At 31.4% G+C, this 15,410-nt stretch overlaps 1 protein-coding gene across 2 annotated transcripts in view; it reads right to left on the bottom strand.

Moving 5' to 3' along the window:
• Positions 1-14,143, bottom strand: part of ApepP (Aminopeptidase P) — a 230,382-nt gene extending 216,239 nt beyond the window's left edge. The window contains exons 1-3 of one of the 2 annotated variants that reach the window (XM_065514956.1): positions 13,994-14,143; positions 13,502-13,924; positions 13,241-13,444 (exon numbers count right to left, since the gene is read on the bottom strand). In XM_065514956.1, the coding sequence (XP_065371028.1) occupies positions 13,241-13,444; positions 13,502-13,924; position 13,994 (628 nt within the window). In that variant the 5' untranslated portion in view covers positions 13,995-14,143. Of the gene's footprint in view, positions 1-13,240; positions 13,445-13,501; positions 13,962-13,993 lie in introns of those variants that run through there. The other variant, XM_065514957.1, reaches the window with a different exon arrangement.
• Positions 14,144-15,410: the final 1,267 nt, after the last annotated feature.

Genomic DNA, 15,410 nt, shown 5'->3' with positions numbered 1-15,410 from the left:
CCAACATAGATATTTGCGTTACTAAATCCTGTTGCGCTTTCATGAACATTGCAAATTGATCGGCATCCATTTTGTTTTTATAAGCTTGCACTTGCTTTAACAAAAAAACAATATTAATTGCACAAAAATTTTACGCTCGTCGCCAACTATTATATCGTCGAATGATGATTTTATTGGTGGTCGATATATATATAATTGAATAATGCACGACTTTTAATTAACATAAACTATTTATTATTATTTCTAATTTTTACACAGTAATTAATATAATTGAAGTTAACATGTTGATGGCTAAAGAACGACTTATAATAAAGAAGAATATCAAAAAGTGTTTTTATGGTTGAGGGTTGCCATATCGACAATTAATTTACAAAAGAATTAACATTAGATATTACAAGTGCACATATAATTACAACAGTATATATTGTTATATCATAAAATAATTAAGGTAATGTTGAAAATATTTTTATACAAATTGTATCACAAAACAATTTTTCTTTCGTATTTTTAGTAGAAATTTTGTTGAATATATATATATAAGTTGTAAAAGTCAGGTAAAAAATATATACTTTGCCAATTGATAACTAACATTATGTAAATTGTAAAACCCCCAAAAAATTGCAACAATATTAATTTTGGTTTAGTTATTGTCACATTTTTATTTTGGATCAGATCATCAAAATATTTTTCCTTTTTTCAAATTCCAGTTAATATCTAGAGTTTTTTGTTAATTTTATTATTTTGTGGTAAAATAATACCTTATAGTTAGTGAATGTTCTGCTTAACAAATATTGTCTAAACATTTGCTTACCATCGGAAATTAGAAATAATAAAAAATTAACTCTTTTTTCCGCAAAAATATTAGTTTAAATAAAATACAATTTGATTTTTTAAAATTTTAATCAATTATTTCACGCATAAATATCTAATTGTCAAAAGACTGTGTTTTTACAACTAACAACAGAAATTATTGATTTAATTCCCTACAGCAAGCAATTCTCAAAATGAAATGGTCATTATGCAACATACTGAGCTAAAAGAGCGACCTAGTTCATTTCAGTGAGCTGAGCTGAAAAGAGCGGTCACTTCACTGAGCTAATAAACCCAACTCTACTCGTGTATGTAAGTTATTTGGGGGCTTCAGAAAGTTGATTTCAACACACAGACGGACAGACGGACATGGCTATATCGACTCCGCTATCTATAACGAGTCAGAATATATATACTTTGTGGGGTCGCAAATGAAAAATGTAGAAATTACAAACGGAATGACAAACTTATATATACCCTTGCCACTCATGGTGAAGGGTAAAAAATGGTATCATACAGCCGATATATTTTGGAAATCATGTTACAGGTGTATATTTGCTAATATTTTCGGCAAGGGTATATATATAAGTTTGTCATTCCGTTTGTAATTTCCACATTTTTCATTTGCGACCCCACAAAGTATATATATTCTGACTCGTTATAGATAGAGGAGTCGATATAGCCATGTCCGTCTGTCCGTCTGTGTGTTGAAATCAACTTTCTGAAACCCCCAAATAACTTTCATACACGAGTGATACATCAGTATCTCCGAAATTCTTCCGGCTCGGTTGCTATTTAAAATCGAGAAAATCGGTCCACAAACGGCTGAGATATAAGGAAAAAACCAGGACAACCTCGATTTTTGACCTATTTTTGACCCATATCTGGATTACTAAATCATTAATATAGACAATATGGATATCTAATGATAGATATTTCAAAGACTTGTGCAACGACGTATATAAGACCATAGTAAGTTGGACCTACAATGGGTCAAAATCGGAAAAAAAAAATTTTTAACCCGAATTTTTTTTTCATCAAAAAATTTTTTTTATACCCTTCACTTTCGTGAGAAGGGTATATATAAGTTTGTCATTCCGTTTGTAATTTCTACATTTTTCATTTCCGACCCTATAAAGTATATATATTCTGGATCCTTATAGATAGCGGAGTCGATTAAGCCATGTCCGTCTGTCTGTCTGTCTGTCTGTCTGTCTGTTGAAATCAATTTTCTGAAGACCCCAGATATCTTCGGGATCCAAATCTTCAATAATTCTGTCAGACATGCTTTCGAGAAGTTTGCTATTTAAAATCAGCAAAATCGGTCCACAAATGGCTGAGATATGAGGAAAAAACCAGGACATCCTCGATTTTTGACCTATTTTTTACCTATATCTGGATTACTAAGACATTAACATAGACAATATGGAATCTAATGATAGATATTTCGAAGACATTTGCAACGACGAATATAAGACCATAGTAAGTTGGACCTGCAATGGGTCAAAATCGAAAACAAAATTTTGAAACCGAATTTTTTTTTTCACCAAAAAAAAAATTTAAAAAACAAAAAAAAAATTTTAAAATTTAAAAAAAAATAAAATTTAAAAAAAAAAATTTAAATTTGGAAAAAAAATAAATTTTGTTTACCTAAAAATATTTAAAATTTTTATTTTGAAGTATAATTTGGTGAAGGGTATACTAGATTCGGCACTGCCGAATATAGCACTCTTACTTGTTTTTGTCATAAATTCTTTTTCCAAAAAAATTAATTAAAGAAATTTAAAAAAAAAAATTTTAAAAAAGCTTTTTTAAAAAAAAAATTAAAAAACAATTTGGAAAAAAATTTTTTAAAACATTAAAAAAAAATTTTGATTTTGTTTAAATAAAAATATTTAAAAAAAAAATATTTTTAAGTATAATTTGGTGAAGGGTATATAAGATTCGGCACAGCCGAATATAGCTCTCTTACTTGTTTTATGTATATTTTCTCGAACATCCGCGACTTTGAAATCCACTTGAAGAAATTTTCGATCCATGAGTGTTTCCACACTTCAGCAACAGAATGCTGGTGGGCGGAAAGATACTCTACTAAACTAAGTAAAGTAAATTTTAGAAATATTTAAGAATCCATATGCCAAAATAAAGATACTAGACATTCAAAGACAATACTTGAGTTTGATATAATTTGGAATTTCAAATTACACATATATTACACATGTTTTCAATTACACATGGGCTACACATAAAAGTTAAAATTACACACGATATGTGTAATTACACATGAAGTGGCAACACTGTATACAAGTAAATCTATATATACACATCTGCTCAAAATAATAGATACACCAAAATTTATTTTTTAAAAACGAAAAAGAATAATGGTATATTGTAAAATTATAAAAAAAAATCAGTCGATTTTTATTTATAGTTAAAAGGAGAGTAAAAAACAAAATATTTCATAATTAATAATAAATATTATAAAGTAAATTAAATTTCGAAAAATTTCGAAAAATTTGGTGCTCATAATAATAGATACATTTTTAAAAATTCTTATTAAACAAAAGCTAATAAATTTTATCTTAAAAAAATTAGTTTATTATTAAAGTAAAGCTAGTATCCAGTATATCCACCTTTGTTTTGTAAAACTTTCTCCACTCTTCTGGGCATACTGGATATCAAGTTCTGACACTTCTCCAATGGAATCTCGTACCATATTTTTTGCGTATTCTCCCATAAATCGTCTTTATTTTTGAAAACTTCCTTCGAAAGCCTTATCTTTAATTCACTCCACAAGTTTTCTATTGGGTTTAAATCAGGGGATTGGCTGGGCCAGCTTAAAACAGGTACGTTATTCTCCAAGAACCAGTTTTTAACTAATCTTGAACTATGTTTTGGGTCGTTGTCCTGCTGGAATGTCCATATTAATGGCATATTTTCCGATGCATATGGAAGCATTACGTTTTCCAATATGTCTCTATACCCACTAGCATTCATGGTATCTTCTATTCGGAATATCGGACCAACACCATTCCATGAAAACCAACCTCAAACCATTATGTTTCCCCCGCCATGTTTTACCGTCTTTTTTGTAAATTTAACATGGAATTCTTTTCCTTTTGGTCGGCGTACATTTCTTTGGCAGTCGTTTCCAAACAAATTTATTTTTGTTTCGTCGCTCCATAAAATATTTCTCCATTTTTTTTCGCCTTCACACCCGGACCATTGTAAGTGCTCTTTAGCAAATTCTAATCTTGTCTTGATATTTTTTTTGTCGCATTAGTGGCACTTTTCTGGCAATTCTTGCCGGCAATTTAGCTTGTAAAAGACGACGACGAACTGTTTGTGGACTGATTTCGTTACATAGCTCCGCAGAAATAGCTTTCGATGATATGAAAGGGTCTTTTTTAACCATAAGGACGATCCGCCTATCTGTTTCTGGACTGGTTTTCTTTGGTCTACCGCGAGTTTCTCTTTTTTGTTTTTTAGATAAAGCATTTTGGACAAAACGTAAAGATCTTCCTATGCTCTTTGCTATTTCCCGTAATGATTTTCCTTGATTTCTCATCGTTTGAACAATTTTTTTCTCATCTTCGGTACAATGATGATTTCGTCCCATTTTCTTCAAAAGAGTCCTATTTTTTATAAAATTGTTGCTAAAATTTAAATTATACTTACTGTTTCACGTAAATAGGAACAAAAAATTGCACAAAAAAAAATTGTATATAAACAAATTACAAATTACTGATGTGTATCTATTTTTATGAGCAAATAATTTTTTGTAATTCAAATAAATTCGTTTTTAAAAATCAACATGAAAGCAAATAGTTGCCAGATTTTTGACTGACATGACATTGCCAGATAGAAATTTTAATAATATGATGTATTCTTAACGCTTGCGAGGAAATTTTCAATGTTACCGCCATTTAAATTTTTTCCAATTAGGTGTATCTATTATTTTGAGCAGATGTGTATAAAATACAAAAAATGTTTCTACCTATGTCCGTTATAGACTCTGAGACTATCCAACCGATTAGCTCCAAACTGGTATCATTGGAAAGGAAATTTTCTGAATATGGTTTTGGACACCTAAAATACTACATTAGGTCCATTCGGTGATTTCGTAAAGAAGATTTTCGAATTTTCTCATACTAACATTTTTCATCTATATATGTATATAACAAGTAAGAGTGCTATATTCGGCTATGCCGAATCTTATATACCCTTCACCTTTGTTGTGGATGCATTATTATTTTTTATAATTAGTATCTAGGTATGTATGTACATTGCCCACTTTCAGCTTACAGCATCCTAAATTTAGCAAGAACACAAAAAACAACAACAACGCCAAACGAAACAGAACACCAAAAGAAAAAACAAAAACAAAATACGCAAGGCAATGAAACCAACACACATCCAAACATACGTTTAATTGTATAAAAAACAACAACAACGCCAAAAGAAACAAAACACAAAAGAAAAACAAAATACGCAAAGCATGCACATTCAAACATACGATTTGTTGATTTTTTGTCAAAAAAAAACAACACACAACCAAACAAAAGTTTAGTTGTATAAAAAACAACAACAACGCCAAAAGAAACAACACAAAAAAAAAAATACGCAAAGCTTGCACATCCAAACATACGTTTTGTTGTTTTTTTGTCAAAAAAACCAACACACAACCAAACAAACGTTTAGTTGTATAAAAAACAACAACAACGCCAAAAGAAACAAAACACAAAAAAACAACAAAATACGCAAATCTTGCACATCCAACCATACGTTTTGTTGCTTTTTTGTCAAAGCATGCAATACATTGTGTTTTTTGATGAAATGTTCAGAGGTTGTCTCGGATTTTTGCTCATATCTCCGTTATTTATGGACGGATTTTGCTGATTTTAAATAGCAAAATTCTCGAAAGTATGTCTGACAGAATTGTTGAAGATTTGGATCCCGGAGATATCTGGGACCTTCAGAAAATTGATTTCAACAGACAGACAGACAGACAGACAGACAGACAGACAGACAGACAGACAGACAGACAGACAGACAGACAGACAGACAGACAGACAGACAGACAGACAGACAGACAGACAGACAGACAGACAGACAGACAGACAGACAGACAGACAGACAGACAGACAGACAGACAGACAGACAGACAGACAGACAGACAGACTGACAGACAGACAGACAGACACAGACGGACATGGCTTAATCGACTCCGCTATCTATAAGAATATATATACTTTATAGGGTCGGAAATGAAAAATGTAGAAATTACAAACGGAATGACAAACTTATATATACCCTTCTCACGAAGCTGAAGGGTATAAAAATGGATGTATGTTCCGAATGAACTCAAAAACGGCTGGACCGATTTTAATGAAATTTTCAGGGAATCTTCAGAATAGCCTTGCGGAAAACACTCTATAATCAGATTTTTGATTTTCGGGCTGTGGGCGGAGGGGTGTGGCAAAATCAAATTTTTACATTATACCGCTAATGCCATCTATATATATATAAAAAAGCGCTGGACCGATTTTGATGAAATTTTCAGAGAATCTTCAGAATAGTCAGATTTTTAATATTCGGTCTGTGGCCAGAGGGGCGTGTAAAAATTGGATTTTTACATTATACCGCTAATGCCATATATTTCATAAAAATGGATGTGTGAATGTATGTTCCGTATGGACTCAAAAATGGCTGGACCGATTTTGATACAATTTTCACGGAATCTTCAGAAAAGCCTTTTTGGTAACAGTGTATAGTCAGATTTTTGATTTTCGTGATAAACAATTTTGTTTACTCTTGCATATTGGGTGGATGAATAAGAAATTTCCATATGAAATCTACTTTTAATCCAAAAATTATTATGTTAACAAGCTCGATGATCAAATACAATTGAAAGTGTGTGGCGAAACAATAAAATACAAATCGATTGACACAATAATGAACGAAGAACAAGTCGTCAATTGTCCTACTTAATTTTTGAATTCATTGGAACCAGCCGAAATGCAACCACATGTATACATTGAAGGTTGGATTGCCGACTTTTTCCGACACTGTATATTAAAATCGAGATCGAGATGCAATTTAAAACAGATGTTTTCTATAGGCCAGCAACGCGGACCGGGTTCAGCTAGTATAGATATATTTTAAGTAAAAACAAGTAAGAGAGCTATATTCGACTGTGCCGAATCTTATATACCCTTCACCAAATTATACTTTAAAATACATTTTTTTAAAAATATTTTTAGGTAAACAATTTAAAATTTAATTTTTTTTAATTTTTTTTCAAAATTTTTTTTTTTTAATTTTTTTTAGAAAAAGTTTTTTCAAAATTTTTTTTTTAAATATTTTTTTTTTTGGAAAAAAAAATGTATGAAAAAAAATTTTTGATGAAAAAATATTTTTCCCGATTTCGACCCATTGTAGGTCCAACTTACTATAGCCTTATCTACATCGTTGCAATGGACTTTGAAATATCTATCATTAGATATCCATATTGTCTATATTAATGACTTAGTAATCCAGATATAGATCAAAAATAGGTCAAACATTTTGCTGATTTTAAATAGCAAACTTCTCGAAAGCATGTCTGACAGAATTATCGAAGATTTGGATCCCGAAGATATCTGGGGTCTTCAGAAAATTGATTTCAACAGACAGACAGACAGACGGACATGGCTTAATCGACTCCGCTATCTATAAGGATCCAGAATATATATACTTTATAGGGTCGGAAATGAAAAATGTAGAAATTACAAACGGAATGACAAATTTATATATACCCTTCTCACAAAGGTGATGGGTATAATTAGCTTTTATTTTAATATTTCTCAAAATATGTTAATTTTGTTCATACACTTCTTGTTCCAGTGGCCTAAGACACATTAATGGCCTGGGGAATTTTTAATAACTTTAAAATTTTTTAACCAATTTTTGTCTTTTATATCTCATTACAACGACAATTGCGTACACATTTAGATTCTTTTATATTAAACTAGCTGACCCGGTGCGCTTCGCCACCCCAATTATAAGAAAGAAATAGTACTATCAAGTCTCACTTTGTGAATCTAATTGAAAATGTCTAATTTCATATTTCTGGGTCCATTATTATAGCAAATGCAAAATGTGTTCCTAATTTAAAATTTTTAGGTTTATTATTATAAAATATTCAAAAAATACCATTGCAATAAGGAAATAGTACCATTGATTATCACTTTTAAATTCCCATTCACTAAACCATAACCCGTCAAGTTTGAATTTTAGATTTGTATATCATTTCCTATATTATCAACTAATTTTGTTTCTATAATACATAATATTTAATTAATTTGAAATTCTTCGATTTTTTGGAAACTCTAGGTCCATTATTATAGCAAATTCAAAAAAGTACCCATGAGAATAAAGAAAAAGTACCACGAAGTATGCCCTTGAATTTTCACTCACTTGGGACCATATACGCCAAATTTCATATTTCTATGTCCATTATTACAAAAAATTAAAAAAATACCATTAGAATATAGAAAAAGTACCAAAAATCCCCCACTTGTGGTTTCCCACTCCCTCGGGTCCATATAAGCTTAATTTCATGGGTTTAGGTTCATTGGTGAAAAAATTACAAAAAGTACCATTCGAATAAAGAAAAAGTACTAAAAAGTCTATTGTTATAGAAAATTCAAAAAAGTACCATTAGAAATAAAAAAATTACCAAAAAGTCTTCCCCTATAATTCTCCCTCACTGTAGAACAGTGAGTCCATTATTACAGAAAATTCAAAAAGTACCATTAGAATATAGAAAAAGTACCAAAAAGCAGCCACTTGTGGATTCCCACTCACTCGGGTCCATATAAGCTTTATTGGATGTTTCAATGTTCATTGGTGAAGAAATTACAAAAAGTACCATTCGAATAAAGAAAAAGTACCAAAAAGTCTCCCCCTAGAATTCTCACTCACTTTAGAACATATACGATTAATTTCATATTTCAATGACCATTATTACAGAAAATTCAAAAAGTACCGCTACAATATATAAAAGTACCAAAAATCAGGCACTTGTGGTCACTCCGGTCCATATAAGTTTTACTTCATGTTTCTAGGTTCATTGGTGAAGAAATTACAAAAAGTACCATTCGAATAAAGAAAAAGTACCAAAACCGCTACAATATATAAAAGTACCAAAAATCAGGCACTTGTGGTCACTCCGGTCCATATAAGCTTTACTTCATGTTTCTAGGTTCATTGGTGAAGACATTACAAAAAGTACCATTTGAATAAAGAAAAAGTACCGAAAAGTCTCCCCCTAGAGTTCTCACTCACTTAGGACCATATATGTTTAATTTCGTGTTTCTAAGTTCATTGTTATAGAAATTTCAAAAAAGTACCATTAGAATAAACAAAAAGTACCAAAAAGTCTCCCCCTAGAATTCTCACTCACTTAGGACCATATATCCTTAACTTCATATTTCTATGTCCATTATTACAGAAAATTGAAAAAAGTACCATTAGAATATAGAAAAAGTACCAAAAAGCAGTCACTTGTAGATTCCCACTCACTCCGGTCCGTATAAGCTTAATTTCATGTTTTTAGGTTCATTGGTGAAGAAATTACAAAAAGTACCATTCGAATAAAGAAAAAGTACCAAAACGTCTCCCCCAAGAATTCTCACTCACTTAGGACCATATATGCTTAATTTCATGTTTCTAAGTCCATAGTTATAGAAAATTCAAAAAAGTACCATTAGAATAAAGAAAAAGTACCAAAAAGTCTCCCCCTAGAATTCTCACTCACTTAGGACCATATATGCTTAATTTCATGTCTCTAAGTCCATAGTTATAGAAAATTCAAAAAAGTACCATTAGAATATAGAAAAAGTACCAAAAGCCCACTCTTGTGGTTTCCCACTCACTCGGTTCCATATAAGCTTTATTTCATTTTTCTAGGTTCATTGGTGAAGAAATTACAAAAAGTACCAATCGAATAAAGAAAAAGTACCAAAAAGTCTCCCCTTAGAATTCTCACTCACTTAGGACCATATATGCTTAATTTCATGTTTCTAAGTTCATTGTTATAGAAAATTCAAAAAAGTACCATTAGAATATAGAAAAAGTACCAAAAAACCCACACTTGTGGTTTCCCACTCACTCGGTTTATATATAAGCTTTATTTAATGTTTCTAGGTTCATTGGTGAAGAAATTACAAAAAGTACCATTCCAATAAAGAAAAAGTACCAAAAAGTCTCCCCCTAGAATTCTCACTCACTTAGGACCATATATGTTTAATTTCATGTTTCTAAGTCCATTGTTATAGAAATTTCAAAAAAGTACCATTAGGAGAACAAAAAAGTACCTATAGTTCAGTTAACAAATTTTGGTACCTAAATATTATCCCCTATTCCTAACACTAACTTCACTAAGATGTATATCAGCTAACTTTAATGTCTATAATTGTAATAATTAAAATATTAAAAAAGTACCAAAAATAAACACAATTTTTATCCCTTAAGGGTTCGAATTTCCAAAAAGTACCAAACTTGTATTTTTTATTTTTTGATAAGTAAAGAATGCGATTTAAAATTTGTTTATATGTTTATTGGTTTAAAAGATACATAGGGTGCCAAAAAAGTACCAAAATACAGTTTTTACCCGTTTTCTCCCCTAAAATGTTCGAATTTCGAAAAAGTACGAAACACCTGTCAACTTATTTTTTAGATGAAGTAACATGCAATTTTAAGTTTTTTTGTATCTTTATTAGTTTTGAAGATATAAGGTTACCGAATTTACCCGTTTTTACCCTTTTTTACCCCCTAAACGTTCGAATTTCCAAAAATCCCTTCTTATCGGATCGTTTTGGGGAGGGAGGAACCCACAGTTAATTTCATGATTCTAGCTTCAGCCGTTTGGGCTGTGCGATGATGAATCAGTCAGTCAGTCAGTTCTCACGAACTTTAACCCTCGTGCGTTCTATCCTAACCTCACACAAAATTGCCCTTAATTTTTGGAAAATCGAAGATAAAAAAAATAAGGTCCACCTTAGTATATACTAATCAACGTTCGATTGAAATAAACGATATGAGAAAATTAGTATGTATGTAAATGTTCTAACATCTTAAATTAAGACCAACATTTTCCAAAATCGATGTACCTATCAACTTTTTGTAAAATTGATTGAGGTAAATAGAGTTAAATAAAAATGCATGTCGTACGTTGTTATGACAGGTATTGTATGTTACAAGTGTTTAATAAAAAAAACTATTATGAGCCATTATGCGACGATATGAGCAACGTTACCGATAAGCTACGATTACCCTTAAAATACACTTTCAACTATCATTACAGATAAGATACCGTTAGAGAAATAACTCCAATTACCGGTACCGCAAAAATACCGATTTTAATTTTAATACGTATTGAGTTTATTGAAATCTACTGAATTTAAAATATTTTTAATGGAATACTAACTTTGTCAACTTATTTTTAATTTTTATTAATTTTCTAGCTGACCCGGCAAACGTTGTTCTGCCATACAAATTATTTCTATTTTGGCTGTTAAATAAAAATTATCGAATGTATTCCAAGTGAATTTGGTAATATACATACACTGATGGACAAAATTCACCGCCATTTCCCCTTCGGGATGTATAAAGGACCGCCACGCTACGTTTTTGTAAATTACGTTAAGTTAAAAAGACTTGTTTTAACTGAAGTATAATTAAAATGAATTATTGTTTTTGTTGAAAAAATAAAATTTTGTGTTTCAATTATATTTATAACGTGGTAGTCCTTGAAACATTCTAAAGGGAAGTGGCGGTGACTTTTGTCCATCTGTGTATGTATTTTTGACGCGAAATAAAGAGAAATACAAACATAATTTTTCGGCTAAAAATATTACAAAAAAATGGGTGGATAGGGACATCCTAATGACCTAGCGGTATTAAATATACTTAAGACCTATTCTCGTACCTTTCAAAAATATATAAATAGGTAAATATTGATATTTGGATATTGCTCATACAAAATACTTAATTCTCGGCAGAAAAATAGATGGGTGGGGGGGTTGATGAAAATTTGTTGTTATTTTAATATTTTAATATTTTAATGCCAAATAAAAAAAATGCGAAAAGAAGTTTTTGGTAAAACAAATTGTAAAACCAAATTCTTGATAGGGATGCCCTAATGACCGAGCCATTTCGGAGGGGTTCAAACACAAACATTGTGACACGAGATTTTTATATACAGTGTTGGAAAAAATAATAGAAACGAATGCTTTTTTCAAACTTTGTAAGTATATTAGTTAAGTTTAGTTTTGTTAAAAAAGATTTATACGCAGTTTTGTTTATCAGGCATACAGCATAAGAAAAAATATAATCGTTCCTATTTTCATTTATATTTTAATACATTATATGACTGACAATGTAGTCAATATTTTAAGTGGAAAAAATAATAGAAACGCGTAAAAGGATTCAATTTTTAGAGGCACATCTTTATATTTTTTTTTAAAAAACTATCTTATATTAATATTTTGTTGCTCTACCTTTGTTTTTCACAACTTTATTGCTTCTGCGGCTCATGGAATCAACCAATTTCTATGCAAACGTCCTTGTCAATGTCAAATCACTTTTCATGGATTTGTTCCCATAATTCTACCTTATTTTTCGGACTGAAACCCTCTAACTTCCTCTTGAGCACTCCCCAAAGGTGTTCCATTCGGTTAAAGTCCGGTGACTGCGAAGGTTATTCCATAAAAGGTACTTTGTTGACAGCAAACCAGTATTTTGCCAATTTTGAGGAGTTCTTCTGACCATTGTACTGCTGAAATTCCCATATGAAGAGCATCCTTTCCTCAGAAAATGGAAGCATTATGATTTGCAATATATTTACGTAGTCTGACACCAGAAGAGGAGAAACACCCAAATATCATGATGGATCCACCGCCATCATGATATGGGGTGTTTACGGTATTCTTGAGCTGTGGTCATACGAAACAAAGATAAATCTGTTTGGATCCGATGGGAAACATTAGACAAAAAGGCATATTATCCAAAATACACCAAGAAGACCGCAAAACAAGGCGGTGAATTCATCATGATATTGAGGTGTTTATATATTGCAAATCGTAATGCTTCCATTTTCTGAGGAAAAGATGCCCTTCAGATGGGAATTTCATATACAAATAATATATATACAAAGTTTGAAAAAAAAAGCATTCGTTTCTATTATTTTTTCCAACACTGTATTAGATTAATAATTTAGTTCAGTATGAAATTATAGTTATCATTAATACCTATAACACAACCAAATTAGCAGGAATTACCGTTACCGAAATAAGCGACAAAACGTTACCGTTAAGTTACCGTATCCACGGTTTTAAATTTTATCGGTTTTTTTGGAAACACTAATAATGTATACATAAATACGTACATGCTATTTCATCCAAAGCACTCACTACTAATGCTTCACAATTCTTTTCATGCATTTGAGTTTTTACTTTTTCCCATTTATCGGCAACAGTTTCGCCAGAAAACTTTAAGTCCAATGTTACTATGGGGTTTGATGTCAGATTTGGTTGATCTGTTCCCCAAACAATGTCAACAAGATTATCTTCAACGGGAATTAGTAAGCAATCTAGTAAAAAAAATTAATAAATATTCAAGGTTTATTGTTTTAATTCAATTTCTTAACCTGATGCCAATAAATTTTTCTCAATTGGCTTCCAAACACGGTAAGAATATAGCCTGGGATCCACACCCACAGCACTCCCTTTAGGTATATTTTTAGTCAACCAGCTTCCTACGCTTGGTGTCATAGGTAGACCATCTTTCATAAGACTCCAATTTGTATCCAACTGCTTCACGGCCTGCTGATAGTATCTGCCATCGGTCCAAAGCAATGCTTTGTCCATCGTTATAACAGCTGTACCAGCGGAACCATCAAACCCAGAAACAAATGCTCTACGCTCATCGTGTTCACAAATATACTCACTCTGGTGTGAATCATCTGATGGTACAATGTAAGCGGCTAATGATAATTCTGTATTTGAAGGCGGTTTTTGCATCAACTTGCGCAATTTTAATAAAATCTCAGTTGTATCCTTCATTGTGCGCACTAGAAACAATTACGTTTATGGCTCAGTTAATAATGTTTTATGTTAACTTGTTTAATTTGTTAACTTACTCGCAGTTTGCTTATCTTTTGCTTATAAATTTGTGTTATCAATATTTAACGGTAACACTTGAATATTTTACCAAAAAATTTATATTAGTGCAAAGTCATAATAAAAAATAATCTGCCTTATAAATAGAATGACTACAATGTTAACCGCTGACGGCAAACCACAGTAAAGCTGCCCACACACGGGTAATTTGTGAGTGCGATTTGTTCGTGTTCGACTTGTTAACGTCGCTTTTTCGATGTCTTCTTTGTTTGTTGGCGAACGGTGTAGACCAAAGTAAATTAATAATAATTTGTAATATTTAGCAATAAAAATTTAATTTATCAAGGCGATAATAGTTAGAATAATGTTGTAAGAATTTTTTGTAGAAAAAAGCTTTATTTTATAAACATTTATTTATTATTTACACATATTAGCATACACTACAAAAAATGCAAGTGCAATATTTTTTTTAACAATCTAAAAGTCGACTTTTATCGACTATTCGACTTTTATCGACTTTTGAGATAACATAATCGATTGTTCGACTTTTTTCCGACCAAAAAGTCGATTTCGACTTTTTCAGGAAATAGTCGATTGTTCGAACTTATAGAACCCTAGTCATGGTGTAATGATATACAAGGTGACATTAATCAAACAGCTGATTATTTTTTTGCTCGAGTTTGTTTACAACTTCAATCTTGTCAAAATTTTTTTTGCTGTAGTTTGTATACATTATGTCAGTTGTTTTTGACACTATAAAAGTTATTTGTTTTTGTATTGTTGTATTTGTTGCCGTAACGCATACACCTTATAATCATTACGCCATGACCCTAGTACAGCGAAATGCAAACTCACACCACTACAGTTTTTAGATATTGTAGTTGTATGAGTTGAGAATTATTCTCTGGCAAAAACAAAAACAACTAGCTGAAATAATGAAATAAACAAGCATAAAAGCGTAACACAACCTGCTTCTATCAATGCTCATGCGAGACTGACTGTTTTTATACAATGTGTGTGCTTGCGTACATGTGAAAATAAAAACAAGAGAGCTCATTTGAGAGCTCATTGCATTTCGCTGCCCTAGTAGTTCACTTGTCTAAACAACTGAATAAAAAAAATAATCAGCTGTTCTTCTGTCGTCTCCAAGGTGCATTTAATAAGGTGCCATCGGCAGCACAGCTGATTATAGAAATAGTACGCACAAATGTCAAACTACATATATAAAAAATATTCGCCCGTACGCCCGTATGTCAAACTCTATATATAAAAAATAAGTGAATTCGCCTGTATTTATTTCAATTCGCCACTGCTGTCACCTTGTTAAATACGCCTTGGTCGTCTCCTTCTATAGATTCGCCTTGTACGTAAGAGAAGAGTAAAGGCTCCATTAGTCTTTGCGTTCTGTAACGTTTCTGTTCTGTGCCGTTCTGAATG

The sequence above is a fragment of the Calliphora vicina genome, chromosome 1, assembly GCF_958450345.1.
Source record: "Calliphora vicina chromosome 1, idCalVici1.1, whole genome shotgun sequence".
Lineage (NCBI taxonomy): Eukaryota > Metazoa > Arthropoda > Insecta > Diptera > Calliphoridae > Calliphora > Calliphora vicina.
The sequence above is the reverse complement of the archived record's forward strand: the minus strand, read 5'-3'. Positions and strand labels throughout refer to the sequence as shown.